General features: G+C 36.9%; 1 protein-coding gene across 6 annotated transcripts in view; it reads right to left on the bottom strand.

Moving 5' to 3' along the window:
• C3G (C3G guanyl-nucleotide exchange factor) overlaps nucleotides 1-19,451 on the bottom strand; it is a 183,346-nt gene that overhangs the window by 16,571 nt on the left and 147,324 nt on the right. For 5 of the 6 annotated variants that reach the window (XM_068392314.1, XM_068392312.1, XM_068392310.1 and 2 more), the window contains 6 exons: nucleotides 17,272-17,388; nucleotides 16,257-16,397; nucleotides 7,343-7,592; nucleotides 6,319-6,478; nucleotides 6,037-6,186; nucleotides 4,972-5,267 (listed from right to left, as the gene is read on the bottom strand). In XM_068392314.1, the coding sequence (XP_068248415.1) occupies nucleotides 4,972-5,267; nucleotides 6,037-6,186; nucleotides 6,319-6,478; nucleotides 7,343-7,592; nucleotides 16,257-16,397; nucleotides 17,272-17,388 (1,114 nt within the window). The remainder of the gene's footprint in view (nucleotides 1-4,971; nucleotides 5,268-6,036; nucleotides 6,187-6,318; nucleotides 6,479-7,342; nucleotides 7,593-16,256; nucleotides 16,398-17,271; nucleotides 17,389-19,451) is intronic. The other variant, XM_068392311.1, reaches the window with a different exon arrangement.

A 19,451-nucleotide genomic window follows, 5' to 3' on the forward strand; every position in this document is an offset into this window, starting at 1 on the left:
AAAAACTAGATTAACAAGAATTAAAACAAAAACAATATGTACAGAATAATAATAAAAGTGATTGATGATATCCATAGACTATAGTAAAAAGACGGAAAAACTGGTCAACATGGAGGAGCCGATACACCATGCAAGGCTAAATACCCTCCAGGATAGCCACTTCAACTGAAGGGAGGACAGTAAGGATGGTTTTGAGAAGAAAAAATCAGAAAAAGGAAAAGACAACCTCTTGATAAACCACCAGGCATCCATGGCCCTTCTATTAAGCCTGCCCAACACACCATTTCAAAAAAACAAGAGGAAGAAAAAAAAAATAAGATAGAAAGCTTTATTTCTATTATAGTTTTGTGGTTGGCTTGACTAATTGTATGATACCCTTGGACTAATGATTTGGTTTTTGTATAAAGATTCACTAAATCGGTTCAATTGTATCTTGTTTGAATGGTTTTGTGTGCAGTTCTCTTACAAGGTCGGCCACTAGTGCAGTTCATCCTTTTCTTCCTGAATGGTAAATGTGGCATTTAGTACCTTACTTGCATGAACAAGCCTCTCTATACCATACACATTAAGTTTCCATATGTAGTGGGTTGCTGTTTGGAAAGCATTTTAGTAAAAAGAATTTAAAATTATAAACAAATATTTGTAGTTAGTCTTAAGATAAGCTATTTAATAAAGCCATAATAAATTACTTAAGGTAGTCCTACATAGATAAATTTGGCTAAGTTTTATAAATTATCGCAATTGCAGAGTAAGGCTGGTATTTCAAGTTCCCATTTACAGCACAAGCCTTTTACTCTACTAGATAGATTATTGGGGTCTGGTCACTACTCCGATGAATGACTGCCTGGTAAAACATTGATGCTCTTGGCAAAACAATAATAAAGATGTTTTGTAATCTTGTTCTGGATCCGTTAGCATAGAAGGTCCAAAGACATCCATTTTATATCTAATCACCTGGGACTTTGGATGACTTTCTCAAACCCAGGGTTTTCACAACCCTGTAGGTTGTCCTTTACAGGTTTAAAGACAGTCTACTATTATTTGTATCAAAGACAATAGTTTGTTTATTTTAAGGGGTATCAGTCTAAGAATATATTTTCAATGTCAGCCTTTATAGAGTATAGATCAGTGGTTAATTTGGTACTCAAGGGATTAGAAATTTATTTTTCAGGTATAACATATTTAAGTCTGTCAGTGATAAAAGGCCAACAGTAATCAGGTCTACTTGTCAGGATTGGGATGTAGTTTTACATACTGTATGTCATGGGTTCAATTTTAATCTTTGGGAAACTTCCACTTATAGGTTTGACAGGTAAATACATAATATTGGCAAGCATTATCTTTCAAGTTGGGTTTTGGAGCATAAGATAATTCTGTCTTTTTTGCCTTCATTCAGAGCTAAATTCTTTTAAGACTAAAAGTTGGTTGAAATTTATTCTATCAGAAATAGCTGTAAGTGCCGTATTTCCCGTGTCATAAGACACTTTTTTTCCTGAAAAATGCCCCCATAAATCACCCTGCATCTTAACACTAAGAGAAAGTTGTATAGAGGAGATTGACAACCCTCAGACACCTCAGCAATGACATAGAAACACTCACACTCACCAGACATAAAATATAAGCCTACAGTCATCATTGATATATAATAGATAAATTTATTTTGAATGCACTTTCTTTAATAAGTGAAGGTTATGAGATATTTGTTTTTGTTTTGATGGTCAGTCAGATGATTACTCGCCAATGCCATATACTGTACATGCAAACATGCCACCTAATGGTATCCAAACAGTTGTTTATGCAGTATTTAACTATTTTCTCACATTTTTTTGATATTTTGTAATAGGGCAATAATTTGGTAATAACTTTGTTGTCTGTATTCCGAAATAATACTGAAAGTTGTTGATGAAAAGAAAATTGAAAAGACATCTCACTGTTAGTTGAGTGCAGCGTTACCAAGTTAGCTGTAAACTAACAAACTTAAGAAAGAATCACCCAAGCAGCAGAAAAAAATATTCCCACTTGTGATATTTCAATAAAATTCTTTATTTGATCAATAATTAATTTTGTATGAAAATTTATACATGATGAATTTGGGAAACATTACAGGCATTTTACTTCTCTATTGAAATTTGATCAAGAGAATTTCGTAACACTGCTTTCATGTAAACAAACACTTGAAAACATTATGAGTGTAGCAGCTGAGACTGGTTTAGTGGGTGGTTTTTTTTTTACATGGAAATTAAATAAAATTGGGTTAACAGGTGTATAGCTAATTAATATTTGCCTATCACATTTCATTATACACCAAAAATATGAAGATTTACTGGGACGACGGAAAATCACTCTAGAATCGCTGACTAGGAATTGCTGCTATGATAGGTTGTAAAATCCTCAACTTCTCTTTAGCCAAAAATTCCTTAGCTAAATATAGGGTGCCTCTTACCACTTGTAGCATCTTATGACACAGGAAATACGTTATTTAATTTGAAAAAAGTTGTCTTTGTTCAATATATTTTGAACAAACTATAGACATTACATGTAGTACCCCTAATAGGCTATGTGGGATTAGAATTGCAATCCCTCCTCTGTCAAAAAAAAAAAAAAAAAACTGTCATTTCTTGTTGAGAAAATCAGAGAAAATCACCAAGCTTGGATTCAAATCTTGAATAAACCTTAAAGAATAAGGCTCTAGAATTAGGAGTAAACCTACATCACTTAACTTCTGCAGAAAGGTTTTTTTGGAAAGGATTTCAGAGACAGATCAATAATATACCAGTTTGGTGTTCGGTGGACATTATCTTGAATCCTGATTTTCTTATCAAGTTTATTGGTCTCCAGGTCCTATAGTGGTTGCTAGCTCTGTGGTCTTTAAAATTTTGTTTGCGCTCAATTAAGCTATAAATTTCTATTTCGATATTTCAAATGTTGTTAGAAAAACAATTTGGAAGTTCTATATTGTTAACTGTATTCTGAGATGATTCCCATTAAATCTATGCAAATTGAGTCCAAAATTTTTATTATAATATACATTTCACGTCTTGTTGACCTATTTCTTTCCTTCACTAGTATCCAACTACTATCAGAGTATGGGAGTCAGAAATATGAACATTAGGATAGGTTCATTGAAATACAGTAAACAGAATTTTAATATTCTTTTTTATTCCTCAACTCACCTGATGTTCATATCATGCCTCCCAACTGACTTGTAATGTCAAGGACAAGGTAATATTTTTGACTTCAAAACTGAAGAACAGGAAACTGTTGTCTGGCTATTGTTACTGTACTTATCATTGACTGCCAGATTATTTCATTACTTTTACTTGGGGATGGCAGCATGTATCTTTTGAAAATAAAGAAAATGGGAAATGTTTTTGATAAAGTTTGGGGGTAAACCTCAATAAACCAAGCTTCGAGAGAAGCAGCAACATGAACATCAGGTGATAGAAATAAAAAAATTCTGTATATTTATATTAAAATATTGGTAGTCAATATAAACAAATTTTCATTTACTTAAAACTAGAGATATTTCCTAGTAAATTCAAAGTTATATTGCTACATTATTTTCCGTTTAAAGAAACTTTGACACTCAGCAATTATGCCTGAAAAGGCATAAAGATTCTTCTACATTTGAAAACAAGATACATAAAATTAGTTCTAAGAATTGGCTGCATTTTAGAAAAATTGTGAAAGATCTACCTACGAATTAATATCCAAGCACAACTAAAAATTTGACTCACTCCGAATATACAAATTATCTAAATTTGCTACTTCAAACAGTGGAACCTTTAAACAACTAAATCACAAGAGAAAACTAAAGCTTACCTTGATACACGTAAATTAACTGTAATGTGAATGAGAAAACAATTACTGAAGAGAGGTACACTATGTTTCCTGGGTCACCTTAGAATCCTTACCCTTTTCTAATGCTTAGTTCCTACAATCAATGCAATTGTCCAACATTCTTTTAAAAATACAGCTACAATTATTACAATACAGACTCAGAAACCAAATCATAAGAACAAAGTAAATACACATGCATTTACAACAGTGACACTTCCAAGAGTCTTACCATCATTTTCCTCATCTTCTGTTTATCATGAAAAGAAAGACAACATAACATATTTTATAAGGTGTACTAGCATTGAAAAATCATCACCATTACTCATTAGAGTAGATTCCGTTATGGTGTTTTTACAAAAGGGCCAAAAAAATTATAAAAATGCTAGTAATGAAAAATAGGTTAGGTGTTAAAAGAGCCTAAGCATAAGCAATGATAAAGGAAAAACAAAAGCAAAACAAGGTTTCTGAATCATTCTACCAAGTGGGAATACAATCTTGCATAGCAGCTATAGAATGTGGAAAGAAAATTAACACCAAGTCTCAATACTTAAAAACTAATTATTCAATTACAACTGTAAATTATTTTTACAGTATCACAACACCCAAATTAATTAATTTGTTGCCTTATTATATGATTGCTGTGAGATTTAAAAGAATGTCATATGCTAAGAATCTTAAACACATGATTTTTTTCCAATTCTATCACAAGATGATAAGCCAATAACTGGCCATGGTGCAAGAGGAAATAAAATCATCCGATGCTTCACAAGCCATTCTATGGAACTATTGAGACAAGTCCATAATAACTACTGATATTTTTGGGTTTGTACATGCCAATAGTCACATATCATACATACCTAATGTGACCACACAGGTAATACTTCATGGGTCCTACAGGTCTAAAGAAAAGTGCATCGGAGCAACTTTAACATGATGAGGTAGCAATGAATATTTTTTGGCCAGGATTTTGAATATTTTATTGCCAAGTAACTCAAGTGCTCAAGCTCTTCCAAGTTTTTTTCAGTGGCAAACACAAACTAGCAAATACTTACCAAGAATGTTAAAGTACTGTTTACCAGTTATACATTCTAATCTTGAAACATGAATTTAGAATATCAGTAATGTACTCACCCCTTTGATTAGCTTTAGAAGCATGAACTATAAGAGCCTCCACAGGACCACCTCTTATATCTGGTCCTTCTTCACCTTCCTTTTTGTATATTAGGTACTCTTTTACATCAAGAAGATCCAGTGGACCTTCCTTTTCATCCTCTTCCTCTAACTCCTCTTCTTTCTTCTTTTCCTCTACAACCTCCTCCTCCTCCTCCTCCTCTTTTTCTATTGATTTTCTTTCAACTTCCACAACCTGATCTCTGATCAACACTTCTTCTGGCTCATCTTTCTCTTCAGTGGATTTTCTATGAAAGCTGAAACAGTAACAAAAGAATAAGGCTCGAGTTTTATGTTGTCCAACAACAAAGAGAGAAAAATTATTGAAATGCATAATATTCATTTAATACTCAAGTGAAAGGTTAATGAAAATATCAAATTTAGAAATCTATGATAATTCAAATATACCACTGATAAAAAAATATTTATAGAGTGCCTTCAATTATGAGGGTGGATATGTACCAGCTGGCCTTAATAAAGTTTCTTTATTGCTTCCATAACACTATACTTTTTTCAAGATTTAAAATGCTGTACTAACTTTTAAAATACAGCATATTTTACAAGGAATGTAATTACTTTCTTATGCCTATTCAATTTCACTATATGCTGACCCTATTGCTCCCAAATTCTCTAATTTTACTTGCAAACTTTTTAACAAGTTAACTCTAGATGAAAATCTACATTATTTTCTACCTTGGCATATCTTATCACTTAAGCTACCAATTTAACTTGAAAACAGATTTTACTGAACACTGTTCAATATGCTGTAGTCCACATAACTGGAAAAAAATAAATTATTCTGCTGCTTATAAATTGTAGTTTGCTATCCCAAGCCATTTTGTGTGGTCTTATTTAACATAAATAAGAACCCACACAGGGAAATTAAGTCACTTTTATAAAGTTCATCTGAATCTTGCACAAACTTTTTAGTCTTTTACAGCTCTAGTCTTATACATGCAGTTACTTTGTAACTACATTTTTTGCTAAAATAACTCACTAGAATACAATTGTTAAACAAAAACTTACTAGATGTGGGGGCTCTCTTTTTGAGCATCATTTGAACATGTAATAGGAATAAGTCTGGGTGCTGCAGGTAGAGACTGCCTAGTAGGAGGGGCAGTGATACGTTTATTCTGCTTCGGAGGTAGTTCTGGGGGATGCACTGATATGTCCATCCTATGTGAAAACGCAAGAGATGCAAGATGAAAATAAGGCTAATAAGTCTCAAATTATAATACTGACACAAGGAGAAAATGGACATTTTATAAACAAAGATGCTACTTGGAGGAAATATGGACTAATTCTTACCCAGTAATAATTTCTGCATACTGTGCTGAATGAATCATCTCCAACTCGTTTTCTTGTGTATACCAGTCAGAGATAAGATGCATCTGGTGAACTGAGTGCCGCAGGAGTTCATTCTCGTTGGGTTCAGCCACTTGCCCAAATAACTTCATGTAATCCATAACTGTAAAATACAATGAGATAAACTTATAATATAACCAAAACTTCTTAAGCAAGGTGTAAATTGGAAATAAAATTAATACTAATCCAATCATGATAAAATTAAGGCCAAAGAATTAGAATGTGTGATAGTAGTTTTGAGCTAAAAATGTCTTGATTATTGTTTTACTTACTACTTAACATTTAGTAGCTAATCAGAACTTTTACTTGTCTTTCCTATAATTTTGGGCAAAAGTACAAGTGAGAGGTGTATTAATTGTATGAACATATATATTATTACTATTGTAGAATAGAACTAATTGTATACCATATTTTATAACTATGAATACTTGCAGGGAATAAAATAAAATTAGGGTCGGTTTAATTTTAAAGGCATAGACATAGCAACTCGTATAATCCTATTGAATCTCAATCGATGATTTCTGGATTTGATTTGGGATATGTACTTATTATTTTGTTTTTATTCTTTTTGATAGTTGTATCATGCATACATTATTTCTTTTTCTGTAAAAACAGAATTATCTGAATCAATTTTTATTTGTGAAGATTTACATTTGAAAGATCTGATTTCCCAGTGCTTAATAATTAATTGATATAATTTTGCTTTTCTACAGTCTAATACTCTTCAACTTTGTAGTTAACATAGACCAATACTTCTCACTCAAAGCTATGCCCTTATTCTATAATGTATACTTGGCCAGAAGATATATTAATTAAATTCTCCAATAATGTGGTACTGGACAGTAATACAGCACAATAAGCACATTTTGCAAGCCAGTGATAAGTGTATACTATATTAAGCCACATGTACCCAACTATTTACTATAACGAATTACAATATAATAACAATAATTGGATAGAACTTTACCATGCTTCTTTTTAAGGGGCAAAGGTGGTGGATTTTCATCATCCTCATTTGATCCATGGTGTGTTTGGACCATAGTCTGTTTTCGCATAACGACTTGGCTTCCTTGACTGCTATTGGTGCTGCTATTGCTCATCATACTGATTGTACTACTCATATGACCGCTGCTGACACTACTGGTGCTGCTACTACTACTGCTACCCAGCAAAGTGCCAACTTTTGGTGGAAGTTTTGGGCTTGGATCCTCCCTTTGCTGCAAGTAAAAAATACAAATAAATGGAATATTTTACAGTAACCAACTCAAGTACAGCAGTGATCAAATGATGAATTACACTGTACACATTCTCTTCACAAAGAGGATTAAAGATACATTGTTCAATTATTAAATCAAGTACAGTACAGCATTTCTAAAAAGCATTGACCCTATACTGTGTTATGTATATAAGAACATTGATCATGAGTGTTTAAACCTTGGTGTTTTAAAAAACAGAAATCTTAATTAAATAGAATTGAGAACCTTGTTAATTTGAAGCAAAGCCTAGGCTGATAAATACTTTAAAATGATAAACATAGAAGATAAATAAAATTAGATAAAAAATAGGAATGCACACTATGCCAAACTTGACAAACAACAAATACTGAAATCTAAGAAAATCTCCCTTTAACCTGAGCTTTACAGTACAGTAAGGCAAATGGCTATACTGTAATAAGAATCCAAAATCTTCATTTAAACTTTTAAATCAAGATTAAAAATGATAATAGGCTAAGATCTCTTGATTCTAAATACTATTGAGGTAATAGCTTTAAATTTTAGCAGAACAAATATGTTTTCCAGATAATAAATACTGCTCTGTACATTATTTCTTCCTATACTCATTCCAATATAATAATATGAAGTGTAACAATGTCAATACTTTTAATTCAAATCCCTTCAAAATTTGTTATTGATACAAGACAATGAAATACATGTAAAGCATATGAAATATGGAAAATGAGAGTTTTCTTGTATTATTTAAATATCTTGGCTTTACAGAAATTAAACTTTATTTGGAAATACAATAATGTGTTACTGAGTCATGGTAGCAAGAGCAGGGATAATGTCAACTTCCAAACTGAAGACGTCTACTGTACCTAAAATAAACCCCCTTACTACTAGAGGGCTTTATTCCTTTGTTAAGGGCATGTATTGTTGAAATGAAAGAAAATGTGAAATTTGTAAAAATGTAACAGATAAGTGTCAACTAGAATGGCCTTCTGGGAGAAGAAACAATATGAACATCAGGAGAGTTTCAAAATAGGAAAATTTATTACAGTATTAAAATTCTATTTTTCTTGATACAATATGGAAATTATTACTGTACTTTAGTTTGATTGTTATCATTACTAGAAGAGTAAAATTTAAGAATTTTCTGAAATATTGTAAACCATTTGTCTACTCCTTTAAGAAGATGAAAAATACTGTATCTAAAAGGTTAAAAATTATGTCGAGTTCTGGGTATTTGTAATATAAGCAAGCAAGGTCTCCTATCTAAAACATATGTACAATTTAATCTTGGTTTAGTTGTAATTAACTATCAAAAATTAATGATAATAAAAGTAATGAATCATAATTCAAGATCAGTTTATATAACAGTTTCAACAAATAAACTGAACATGAGCAATAAAAAAAAAAAATGTTCTCTGATAATTACTCTAATCATCCAATTTATATTTAAAGAAATAAGAGAATGAAACATAGTGACTAATATCTACAAAAAAGAAAAGTGGTTTATTTACAAAAATGTCAGTGAAATGTTATTTTTATTAATAAAATAAATTTTTGAATATACTTACCCGATAATCATGTAGCTGTCAACTCCGTTGCCCGACAGAATTCTATGGAGGGATACGCCAGCTATCACAATACTAGAAGGGGGTGTATTTACCAGCGCCACCTGTGGCCAGGTACTCAAGTACTTCTTGTTGACACCTCCTCAATTATTCCTCGGTCCACTGGTTCTCTATGGGGAGGAAGGGAGGGTCGATTAAATCATGATTATCGGGTAAGTATATTCAAAAATTTATTTTATTAATAAAAATAACATTTTTCAATATTAAACTTACCCGATAATCATGTAGCTGATTCACACCCAGGGGGGTGGGTGAAAACCAGTGTACAAGATTAAAGGATAGCTAAGTATCCCATATTTCATATAATCAGTTATCCACAATAACAATGAAATAATAAGTACCTGGTAAGGAAGACGACTTGAACCGTTACTCTGCCTTTAATAAGATCGTCTTCCTTACTGAGCGCAGCGTTCCTCTTGGGAGGCTGAATCAACTCAAAGGTGCTAAAGTATACAGGGCTGCAACCCATACTAAAGGACCTCATCACAACCTTTAACCTTGGCGCTTCTCAAGAAAGAATTGACCACCCGCCAAATCAACAAGGATGTGGAAGGCTTCTTAGCCGACCGTACAACCCATAAAAAGTATTCAAGAGAAAGGTTAAAAAGTTATGGGATTATGGGAATGTAGTGGCTGAGCCCTCGCCTACTACTGCATTCGTTGCTACGAATGGACCCAGGGTGTAGCAGTACTCGTAAAGAGACTGGACATCTTTGAGATAGAATGATGCGAACACTGACTTGTTTCTCCAATAGGTTGCATCCATAACACTCTGCAGAGAACGGTTCTGTTTGAAGGCCACTGAAGTAGCCACAGCTCTCACTTCATGTGTCCTTACCTTCAGCAAAGCAAGGTCTTCTTCCTTCAGATGAGAATTTGCTTCTCTAATCAGAAGCCTGATGTAGTAAGAAACTGAGTTCTTAGACATTGGTAGAGAAGGTTTCTTGATAGCACACCATAAGGCTTCTGATTGTCCTCGTAATGGTTTTGACCTTCTTAGATAGTACTTAAGAGCTCTAACTGGGCAAAGTACTCTCTCCAGTTCGTTCCCCACCATGTTGGACAGGCTTGGGATCTCGAACGACTTAGGCCAAGGACGGGAAGGAAGCTCGTTTTTAGCCAAAAAACCGAGCTGCAAGGAACATGTAGCCGTTTCAGATGTGAAACCTATGTTCCTGCTGAAGGCGTGGATCTCACTTACTCTTTTACCTGTTGCTAAGCACACGAGGAAAAGAGTTTTTAATGTGAGGTCCTTACAAGAGGCTGATTGGAGCGGTTCAAATCCTGATGACATTAGGAACCTTAGGACCACGTCTAGATTCCAGCCTGGAGTGGACAACCGACGTTCCTTTGAGGTCTCAAAAGACCTAAGGAGGTCCTGTAGATCTTTGTTGGAGGAAAGATCCAAGCCTCTGTGGCGGAAAACCGCTGCCAACAAACTTCTGTAACCCTTGATCGTAGGAGCTGATAGGGATCTTACGTTCCTTAGATGTAACAGGAAGTCAGCAATCTGGGTTACATTGGTACTGGTTGAGGAAAACTGCATTGGCCTTGCACCAGCTTCGGAAGACTTCCCATTAAGACTGATAGACTCTGAGAGTGGATGTCGTCCTTGCTCTGGCAATCGCTCTGGCTGCCTCCTTCGAAAAGCCTCTAGCTCTTGAGAGTCTTTCGATAGTCTGAAGGCAGTCAGACGAAGAGCGTGGAGGTTGGGTGTACCTTCTTTACGTGAGGTTGACGCAGAAGGTCCACTCTAGGAGGAAGAGTCCTGGGAACGTCGACCAGCCATTGCAGTACCTCAGTGAACCATTCTCTCGCGGGCCAGAGGGGAGCAACCAACGTCAGCCGTGTCCCTTTGTGAGAGGCGAACTTCTGAAGTACCCTGTTGACAATCTTGAACGGCGGAAATGCATACAGGTTGAGATGGGACCAATCCAGCAGAAAGGCATCCACGCGAACTGCTGCTGGGTCTGGAATCGGAGAACAATACAAGAGGAGCCTCTTGGTCATCGAGGTAGCGAATAGATCTATGGTTGGCTGACCCCACAGGGCCCAAAGTCTGCTGCAAACATTCTTGTGAAGGGTCCACTCTGTGGGGAAGACCTGACCCTTCCGGCTGAGGCGATCTGCCATGACATTCATATCGCCCTGAATGAGCCTCGTTACCAGCGTGAGCTTTCGATCTTTTGACCAAATGAGGAGGTCCCTTGCGATCTCGAACAACTTCCTCGAATGAGTCCCTCCCTGCTTGGAGATGTAAGCCAAGGCTGTGGTGTAGTCGGAGTTCACCTCCACCACCTTGTTAAGCTGGAGGGACTTGAAGTTTATCAAGGCCAAATGAACTGCCAACAACTCCTTGCAATAGATGTGAAGTGTCCTTTGCTCCTGATTCCATGTTCCCGAGCATTCCTGTCCGTCCAGTGTCGCACCCCAGCCCGTGTCCGATGCGTCCGAGAAGAGACGGTGGTCGGAGGTCTGAACAGCCAAAGGTAGACCTTCCATGAGAAGAATGCTGTTCTTCCACCACGTTAGAGTAGACCTCATCTCTTCGGAAACAGGAACTGAGCCCGTCTCTAGCGTCATGTCCTTATCCAGTGAGCAGCTAGATGATACTGAAGGGGGCGGAGGTGGAGTCTCCCTAACTCGATGAACAGGGCCAGCGATGAAAGTGTCCCTGTTAGACTCATCCACTGCCTGACTAAGCATCGGTTCCTTCTCAGCATGCTCTGGATGCATTCTAGGGCTTGGAAGATCCTTGGGGCCGACGGACAAGTCCGAAAAGCTCGACTCTGAAGATCCATACCCAAGGAGACAATGGTCTGGGATGGAACGAGCTGAGACTCCTCAAAATTGACCAGGAGGCCCAGTTCCTTGGTCAGATCCAGGTCCATTTGAAAATCTCCAGACAGCGACGACTTGAGGGAGCTCTTAAAAGCCAGTCGTCTGACGGAGCCGGACACAAGATCATGATACTGCTGCACAGTCTGTAAACTGTCAATCATGGGCAAGCGAGGAAGTACAGTGACAACCCGAATCTGTCTAGACTGTCTGGGTCGTACAGACAACTCCTTAACGGGTTGCTGAGGTTGCCGCACTGCGTCACAACAAGTCCCTTCTGTTGGTTGTTGAACGTCTTCCCCGTGACACATTGACTCCGTAAACAAAAAATCCTCTAACAAGGACTAAGCTTGGACTGCATGTCATGCAACACAGCTCAAGGTCTATGGGAGCAGGTGTGGTAACAGACGGGATTAGCGGCTGAAGTGTAACCATTACCTTCCCTGTAAGCATGTTATGCTTAAATAAAAGTCCATAAGAGGTTATGCAGCTAAAGGCTCCCTCCAAATGACAGAGTCCTCAAGGGAATATCAGAATGAGGGAGAAAAGAACTTTCTCATCTACAGGGACCTTATCCTAGAAAAGCTAAGTTCTCTGAGTGAGAGTTCACTGGTGCAAAGCAGCAGACTAGAAGGCAACGTTATGAAACTGCTTGACAGTCTAGTGAGTTGGCAACAACCCAAGATGTGTTGAGAAGCATGCGGTAAGGTATGCAGAGCATGATGTATGCAGAGTATGCTGTATGCAGAGCATGCTGTATGTAGAGCATGTTGAAAGCAGAGCATGCTGTATGCAGAGCATGTTGTATGCAGAGCATGCTGAATGCAGAGCATGCTGAATGCTGAGCATGTAGTAAGCAGAGCCTGCTGTAAGCAGAGCCTGCTGAAAGGAAAGCAGAGCGTGTGCATGGCGTTTAACATTTCTCAGAAATTCCATGACCAGTGCTAGAGTGCTTTATGCATGCTTGCATGGGGTTTAAACCATGGTATGCTGAACAGCAGAGTCAGAACGAGCTGGAACAACAATAGTGTGGTTTCCTCTTCAAGACTCCGATGAGGGAACACCTGAGGCTCAGTCTGCCAAGGCTGAATAAAAGACAAGCAGAAGGAAGGCGCATGGGTGGAGGAGGCTGACTCCTAGCATGAGTGGTTGAACCCAAGGGTTGCGCTTGGCGGAAGCGGAGTAGCAAGTTCCAGTTCCTGTGGTGTGAGCGGAGCGCGATGAGGAAGAGGCTGCGCAGAACAAGGTAAATGTCTCGCAAGCTGAGGCTCCTGAGGCGCAAGGCTAAGGAGTTGTGGTGCTTGCCTTATGGAGGGTTGAGCTCGCTGCAGCAAGAGCTGAGGAAACTGACTCATGGACGGGAGAGGTTGTTGTACCTCAACCGAGTGTTGCATCACTGGTGGAGCAGCAAGTGGAGGAGGAGGAAGAGAGGTATAATCCTCCTGATCCCAATGTAAAGGTTGCCTTAAGAAAGGCGGAGGCTGAACACCACAGGGAACAGCAAACTCAGCACGTGTCTCAACATCGTACGCCTGGCAGGTGGAACTGCTGGCAGGTGGTACTGCGATCAGGCGGAGCGAGTGTAGGTGGAGGGAGTGTAGGCGGAGGCGGAGGAGCAACACTCTCAGCCCGACACTCACGCATCAAGTCCGAAAGCTGTGCTTGCATGGACTGTAGTAGAGTCCACAACATCATACGCCTGGCAGATGGTACTGTGATCAGGCGGAGCGAGTGTAGGAGGAGGGAGTGTAGGCGGAGGCGGAGGAGCAACACTCTCAGCCCGACACTCACTCATCAAGTCCGAAAGCTGTGCTTGCATGGACTGTAGTAGAGTCCACAACATCGTACGCCTGGCAGATGGTACTGTGATCAGGCGGAGCGAGTGTAGGAGGAGGGAGTGTAGGCGGAGGCGGAGGAGCAACACTCTCAGCCCGACACTCACTCATCAAGTCCGAAAGCTGTGCTTGCATGGACTGTAGTAGAGTTCACAACATCGTACGCCTGGCAGATGGTGCTGCGACCAGGCGGAGCAGGTGCAGGCTGGGCGAGCACAGGCGGAGCAGGTGCAGGCTGGGCGAGCACAGGCGGAGCAGGTGCAGGCTGGGCGAGCACAGGCGGAGCAGGTGCAGGCTGGGCTAGCACAGGCGGAGCGAGAACAGGTGGAGGGAGTGTAGGCGGAGGAGGAGGTGCAACACTCTCAGCCCGACACTCACGCATCAAGACCGAAAGTTGTGACTGTATGGATGCACTCGGGTTGTGAACTTTAACTTCGTACGTCTGGCATAGGTCTGGACTTAACGTTTAAGAAGTCTTGAGACCTGAGACCAGCGTTACTCTGCCTTTATTTTCTCCCCTAATCTCTTCTGCAGACGAGCAAAATAAGGGCTCAATCGTCTGCGGGTGGGAGTGACGGTCTCGGTAAGACACGCCCACAACCACCGAGAATACTTCTGTGCGCCGATCAAGGCCTGCTGAACCCTTATGCCCTTCGACATTGCTTCTCCCCTGGGCTTGGGAGCTTGCAAGAGGTCCCGGACTGGGAGGACGACTGGCGCGCACAAAAGTACCCTCACGCACTAATCACTTATCACTTTGATTTCTGTTTGCACTTATTTCACTGAACTCGAAACTTTAAGTGGTTTGTACCTGAAATACGCAATTCTATCCTTTCTCAAAGTTAGTAATTGCGAAAACAGAATTACAATGTAACAGAAAAATCTAAAGAAAGATAATTCAGTGGTTGGAAAGAGACTAAACACTAGATCACTCTAGAAACGTTTAGTTTCTTCCCCTAAAGAGACTAGGGAGAAGAGCAAAAATCGATAATGACGTTACTCGTACGCCTGGCAGGCTTGAATGAAACGTTTATCCTCTTTCTCCCTCCGTCTCTATCTCTCTCTCTCTCTCTCTCTCTCTCTTGACTTAGAACCTGAGAGAAGAGCCCAATCATATATATCGTTAAAACATATTATTGTTAAAGGAAAAAACTGAAAAGTTCCTTTATTAGGATCAAAACCATTAAGTTAAGAAAGAATGAACAAAACGCAAGACACGGTTACTCTTACTGCAACGTGAAACCGTGAACATTCTTTCTCTATCGTAACGATAGAGTGCAAGTTGAACGTTCTGAACGTCAACAACTGCAGAGACAAAACAAAACGTTAGTTCAACTTTGAAAACAGTACGAGACTGTCAAAGAAAATCTTTCAAACTCTGTGGCGGAAATAGCATAATATGTTAACAGGTAAAACCGAAATGACGGGCTCAAAGTTTATTAACTTCGGTAAAAGACCGCCTACTATTAGGAAGGTCGAATATAAACAAATATAAAAATTAATTTTAATGAGTTTATAATAAAAGGAAGTTAATCGAAGAGGCCTATAAGAGGCGGAGAGATATAAAATAAATCTATAACTTTTGTTAAGCAAAATTAAGAAAGAGAGTCTATACTCTCTTAGACACCAACACTTCCGTCTAAGGGAAGGGTCGGCCATTGAAAGGTGAACGAGAGTTCATACTCTCTCGTCACCATAATTAATCAAATTAATTCCAAAAGCTAACTAAGCTAATATAGAAGTTTCCAGTAAAGCGACAGCCGAAATCAAAGAGAAATACTTCACCAAAGTCGTGAAAATACTCCAAGAACATAAGCGTATCCCAGAACGTCTTGCCGGAAGCACGACAGAGGAATAATTGAGGAGGTGTCAACAAGAAGTACTTGAGTACCTGGCCACAGGTGGCGCTGGTAAATACACCCCCTTCTAGTATTGTGATAGCTGGCGTATCCCTCCATAGAATTCTGTCGGGCAACGGAGTTGACAGCTACATGATTATCGGGTAAGTTTAATATTGAAAATGGGAAGTTTTCACCTGCTATGCACTACTATAGCTATGTAAGTATATTGCTATATCTAACTTATTGCATAGAAGTAAAGCATTAGGCAAATATAATAAACTAGGGTACACATATTAAAACATACAAAGCTGTATCAACAAATAAACTACTGTATATTCTGAAAGACAGGTCATTCTAAAAGACAGCTAAAGAAAATGCTTTCTTTAAATTTATATGCTGCACATAATACAGTATGTGCATAATTGAAACAAAGAAGGCACAGTTTATAAAGTCACATCGATAATAATAAAAATATCAAAGTTTTTACAAAATAGCTTGGTCAAAATGTTTCACCTTGAGTCTTAATTCTGGTAAATCAACTGTGTCCACATCGACGTTTTCGTACGTGGATAAAACATGCCGTCCCAGTCGACTCTTTTTTACTGGTAATGCTGGCGGGACAGCTACTGACAATGTGTGATTCTCTCTTTCTCCCTGACAAAAAATATATATAAAAAAATTATCTAAAATATTCTTTAAAGCATGTAAAAAAAAAAAAAAAAAAGACCTGATGAACATAAATCACAATATACTGTATGGTAACCTATGTAAATAACAATTGATTTTGTGAAATAACTTAATGTCAGAGATTTTGTTTGCATCATTTATCCATACAACATAAACTATCTATACTGTAGATAAAAATTTTCTAATGCATATACAGTACTATAGTTTTTATAATTAAAAACTTTAATATTTCAATAAACACACAGAATTCCTCAAAGATAATAATTTCACCAGAAGAAACAACTGATATTACTGTATTTATAAAACTGAAGTATATACTGTACAGTATATGACTACAATCTTTATAAGACATTATTTCAATTTTGCATATGAAAAGATTAATCAAGTAAATGAAGAAATGCTGTTACAAAAACTCTATTATCTAATGTTATAAATGCAAAAAGGCAATAATTTTCATAATTTAATTAAATATATAAGTAAAGTTTTCACACTTCATTAGAAAAAAATGCCACAACTATAAAAACAGCTGTTATAATCCACAGATTTTTTTGGTTCAATTTAGCATATTTTTCTATTTTGATGAGTTATTCATAGAAGATTTTAGATATGATATTTTCAACACAATTTAACAAGCAAATATAAGAAACACTGTATTAAGCAACTACTGACTCACAAGGATATATGTGGCTTGTGTCAATGGTAACACTGTATAGTACTGTATCTCTAAAATGTTAAACAAATGCTGCAAAGGACAGTTTTACATTCTATTCACCTCATGACATTTACAAAGGAGCACCTACAGTACTATTCATCGAATGGCAACATGCACTGTACTACCTACCTCACTGGCACTGGATGAAGAGGATGTTGAAGATACTGTGGATGAGGTTGACGATCGAGTAGTCACATGGTGGTATGAAACTGTGTGCTGACTGCTACGTGTCACCTTACTGCTAACCTGTAGGTTTTTCATGCACATGAAATAGCTGTACTGTTCTAATACCCAAAAGATATGAAGAACCACAAAAGAAACACTGACAAAATATGTGCCTGTCAAGGGAAGTGCAAATACCTTAAACCAAATGTAAAAGGGTGTTTACAGAATCACATTAAGAGGGATCGTAAGAGTGCAAAAATATATATAAAAAATTAAATGGATAAAATGAACTGTCATAACAGCTTGCATATTTCATGCATTTCACTTCTTCAGGGGATTACGTAAAGAAGAAACTAGTATTTCAAGAAAAAAATAATTATATGTAAGTGCTAATGCCATAACTGGTCCTGTATTGCCACATCAATTACAGTTGCTAATATCTTTGAAAGGAAATATTATAAATAAAAACAAGACGAAATTCATTCTTGGCTCATTACAAACAGTTAGCCCTTATAGTGAACTTAAAAACCAGATTTGGGGCAAGACTTTGGTAGACTGGAGGGCTACTAATTTTTTTTTCTTCAGCAAATACAGTACTGTTTTGAATTTCAAATGAAATGCTGCATTCATAAGGGCTTTAAAGAAGTTCAATGGAGCAAAAAGGAGTTGTGTTAATTTTCCTTTGTATTATTTAAAGATTGACGAGTTTTACCAATGGAAATGATGAACTAAAAAAAAATACTCAAAATTTCTTCATAATTGAAATTCAATACTTTATATTCCTCTTTAGAAACTGGGATTTGTCTACTGTGAGAAATGTAATAAATATATAAATAGGGGAAAATACATTTACTATAAGCAAACAGACATAAAAAAATATCCAAGTTAAAATAAAACTTTTCTACATACAGTACAAAGGGTTTCTTTCATCTGATATAATAAAATAACTACTGCATATCACCACTTATCAAAATATGTATTCAATCACTATTAGTAAAAAAGACTAGTACCTGTACAATTGCATTTATGCATGAGGCCATAATGCATCCTTTAAAAATCAATGTTTAATTTTATCCCTAATTCTAGCAGTGTAGGGTATGGTTGTACTGCATTATAGCTTAAAATTCTGTTTATCCTAAGGAATTGTTACTGAGCAGTAAACTTCATAGAAAGAGAATAATGTACATATTTTTTAATACTAAAGGTCGCATTTTTATATGCCGTTCTGTAGATGTCCTATTCATTGTATTTTCTTCACACAAACAATTCATATCTACATCACAATGTCCCTAGAACACTACCTGTTTAATTTTAATGCTCTCTTGGATCAGTTACATCCTCTACCTCTTCAGATAATAAAAATTGAAGAAAAGTACCTCAAAAGATTTCCTCAATGGATTCAGTGCAGCACTACTAAATTTTCTTACCTAATTCTCATACTGTATTATAGCAATTGCAAAACTATTAGACAGCCATAAGTTCAGTACAATACACCTCAACTTGAGGGCAGTTTGCACAAAACAGCATTGTGTAGAAAGAATTGAATAGTTATACTTCTAGAGTGTACTACAGTATAAATCTGTCACCCTATGTCGTTCTGTATTTAGAAAGGATAAAAATAAATTGAACACAATGAGTGCGTTACTGTGGAATCACTTCTGAACCATTTGAAAAAAAAAATCATACACTTCATTCTCAACCTCTAAAAATATTGATAAATGGAACACGAAATATAAATATAAGAAATATATTTTAATTCCATATTACTATCAAAGTGTATTTTTTTCATCTGTATGGAAGTACAGTATGTCAAAATAATGTTTTACAATGGAAAATAATGTTTTCCAAAAGATGACAAGAATTAATAACTAGAATAAGTAAAGGTATGAAAGATATGCAAATCCTTATAATGCTTTCATCGTATGTTTAGTTTCCATACATATTGAGTGCTAAAACTAATCCCTACTTTTTAATTTTCCATAGGGCACCTATTGTAGAGAAAATATGTAATTCCATAGAAAAACAATAAGGGAGAAAACACCACATTGAAGAGTAGTAACTAGCAACATTAACTATATTTTTTTGGCTAAAACATATCTTATGCTTCTGCAATTCATTTATATAGTTGAAAACACAATTTTTTT

This window comes from Palaemon carinicauda, chromosome 18 (assembly GCF_036898095.1).
Source record: "Palaemon carinicauda isolate YSFRI2023 chromosome 18, ASM3689809v2, whole genome shotgun sequence".
Classification (NCBI taxonomy): Eukaryota; Metazoa; Arthropoda; class Malacostraca; order Decapoda; family Palaemonidae; genus Palaemon; species Palaemon carinicauda.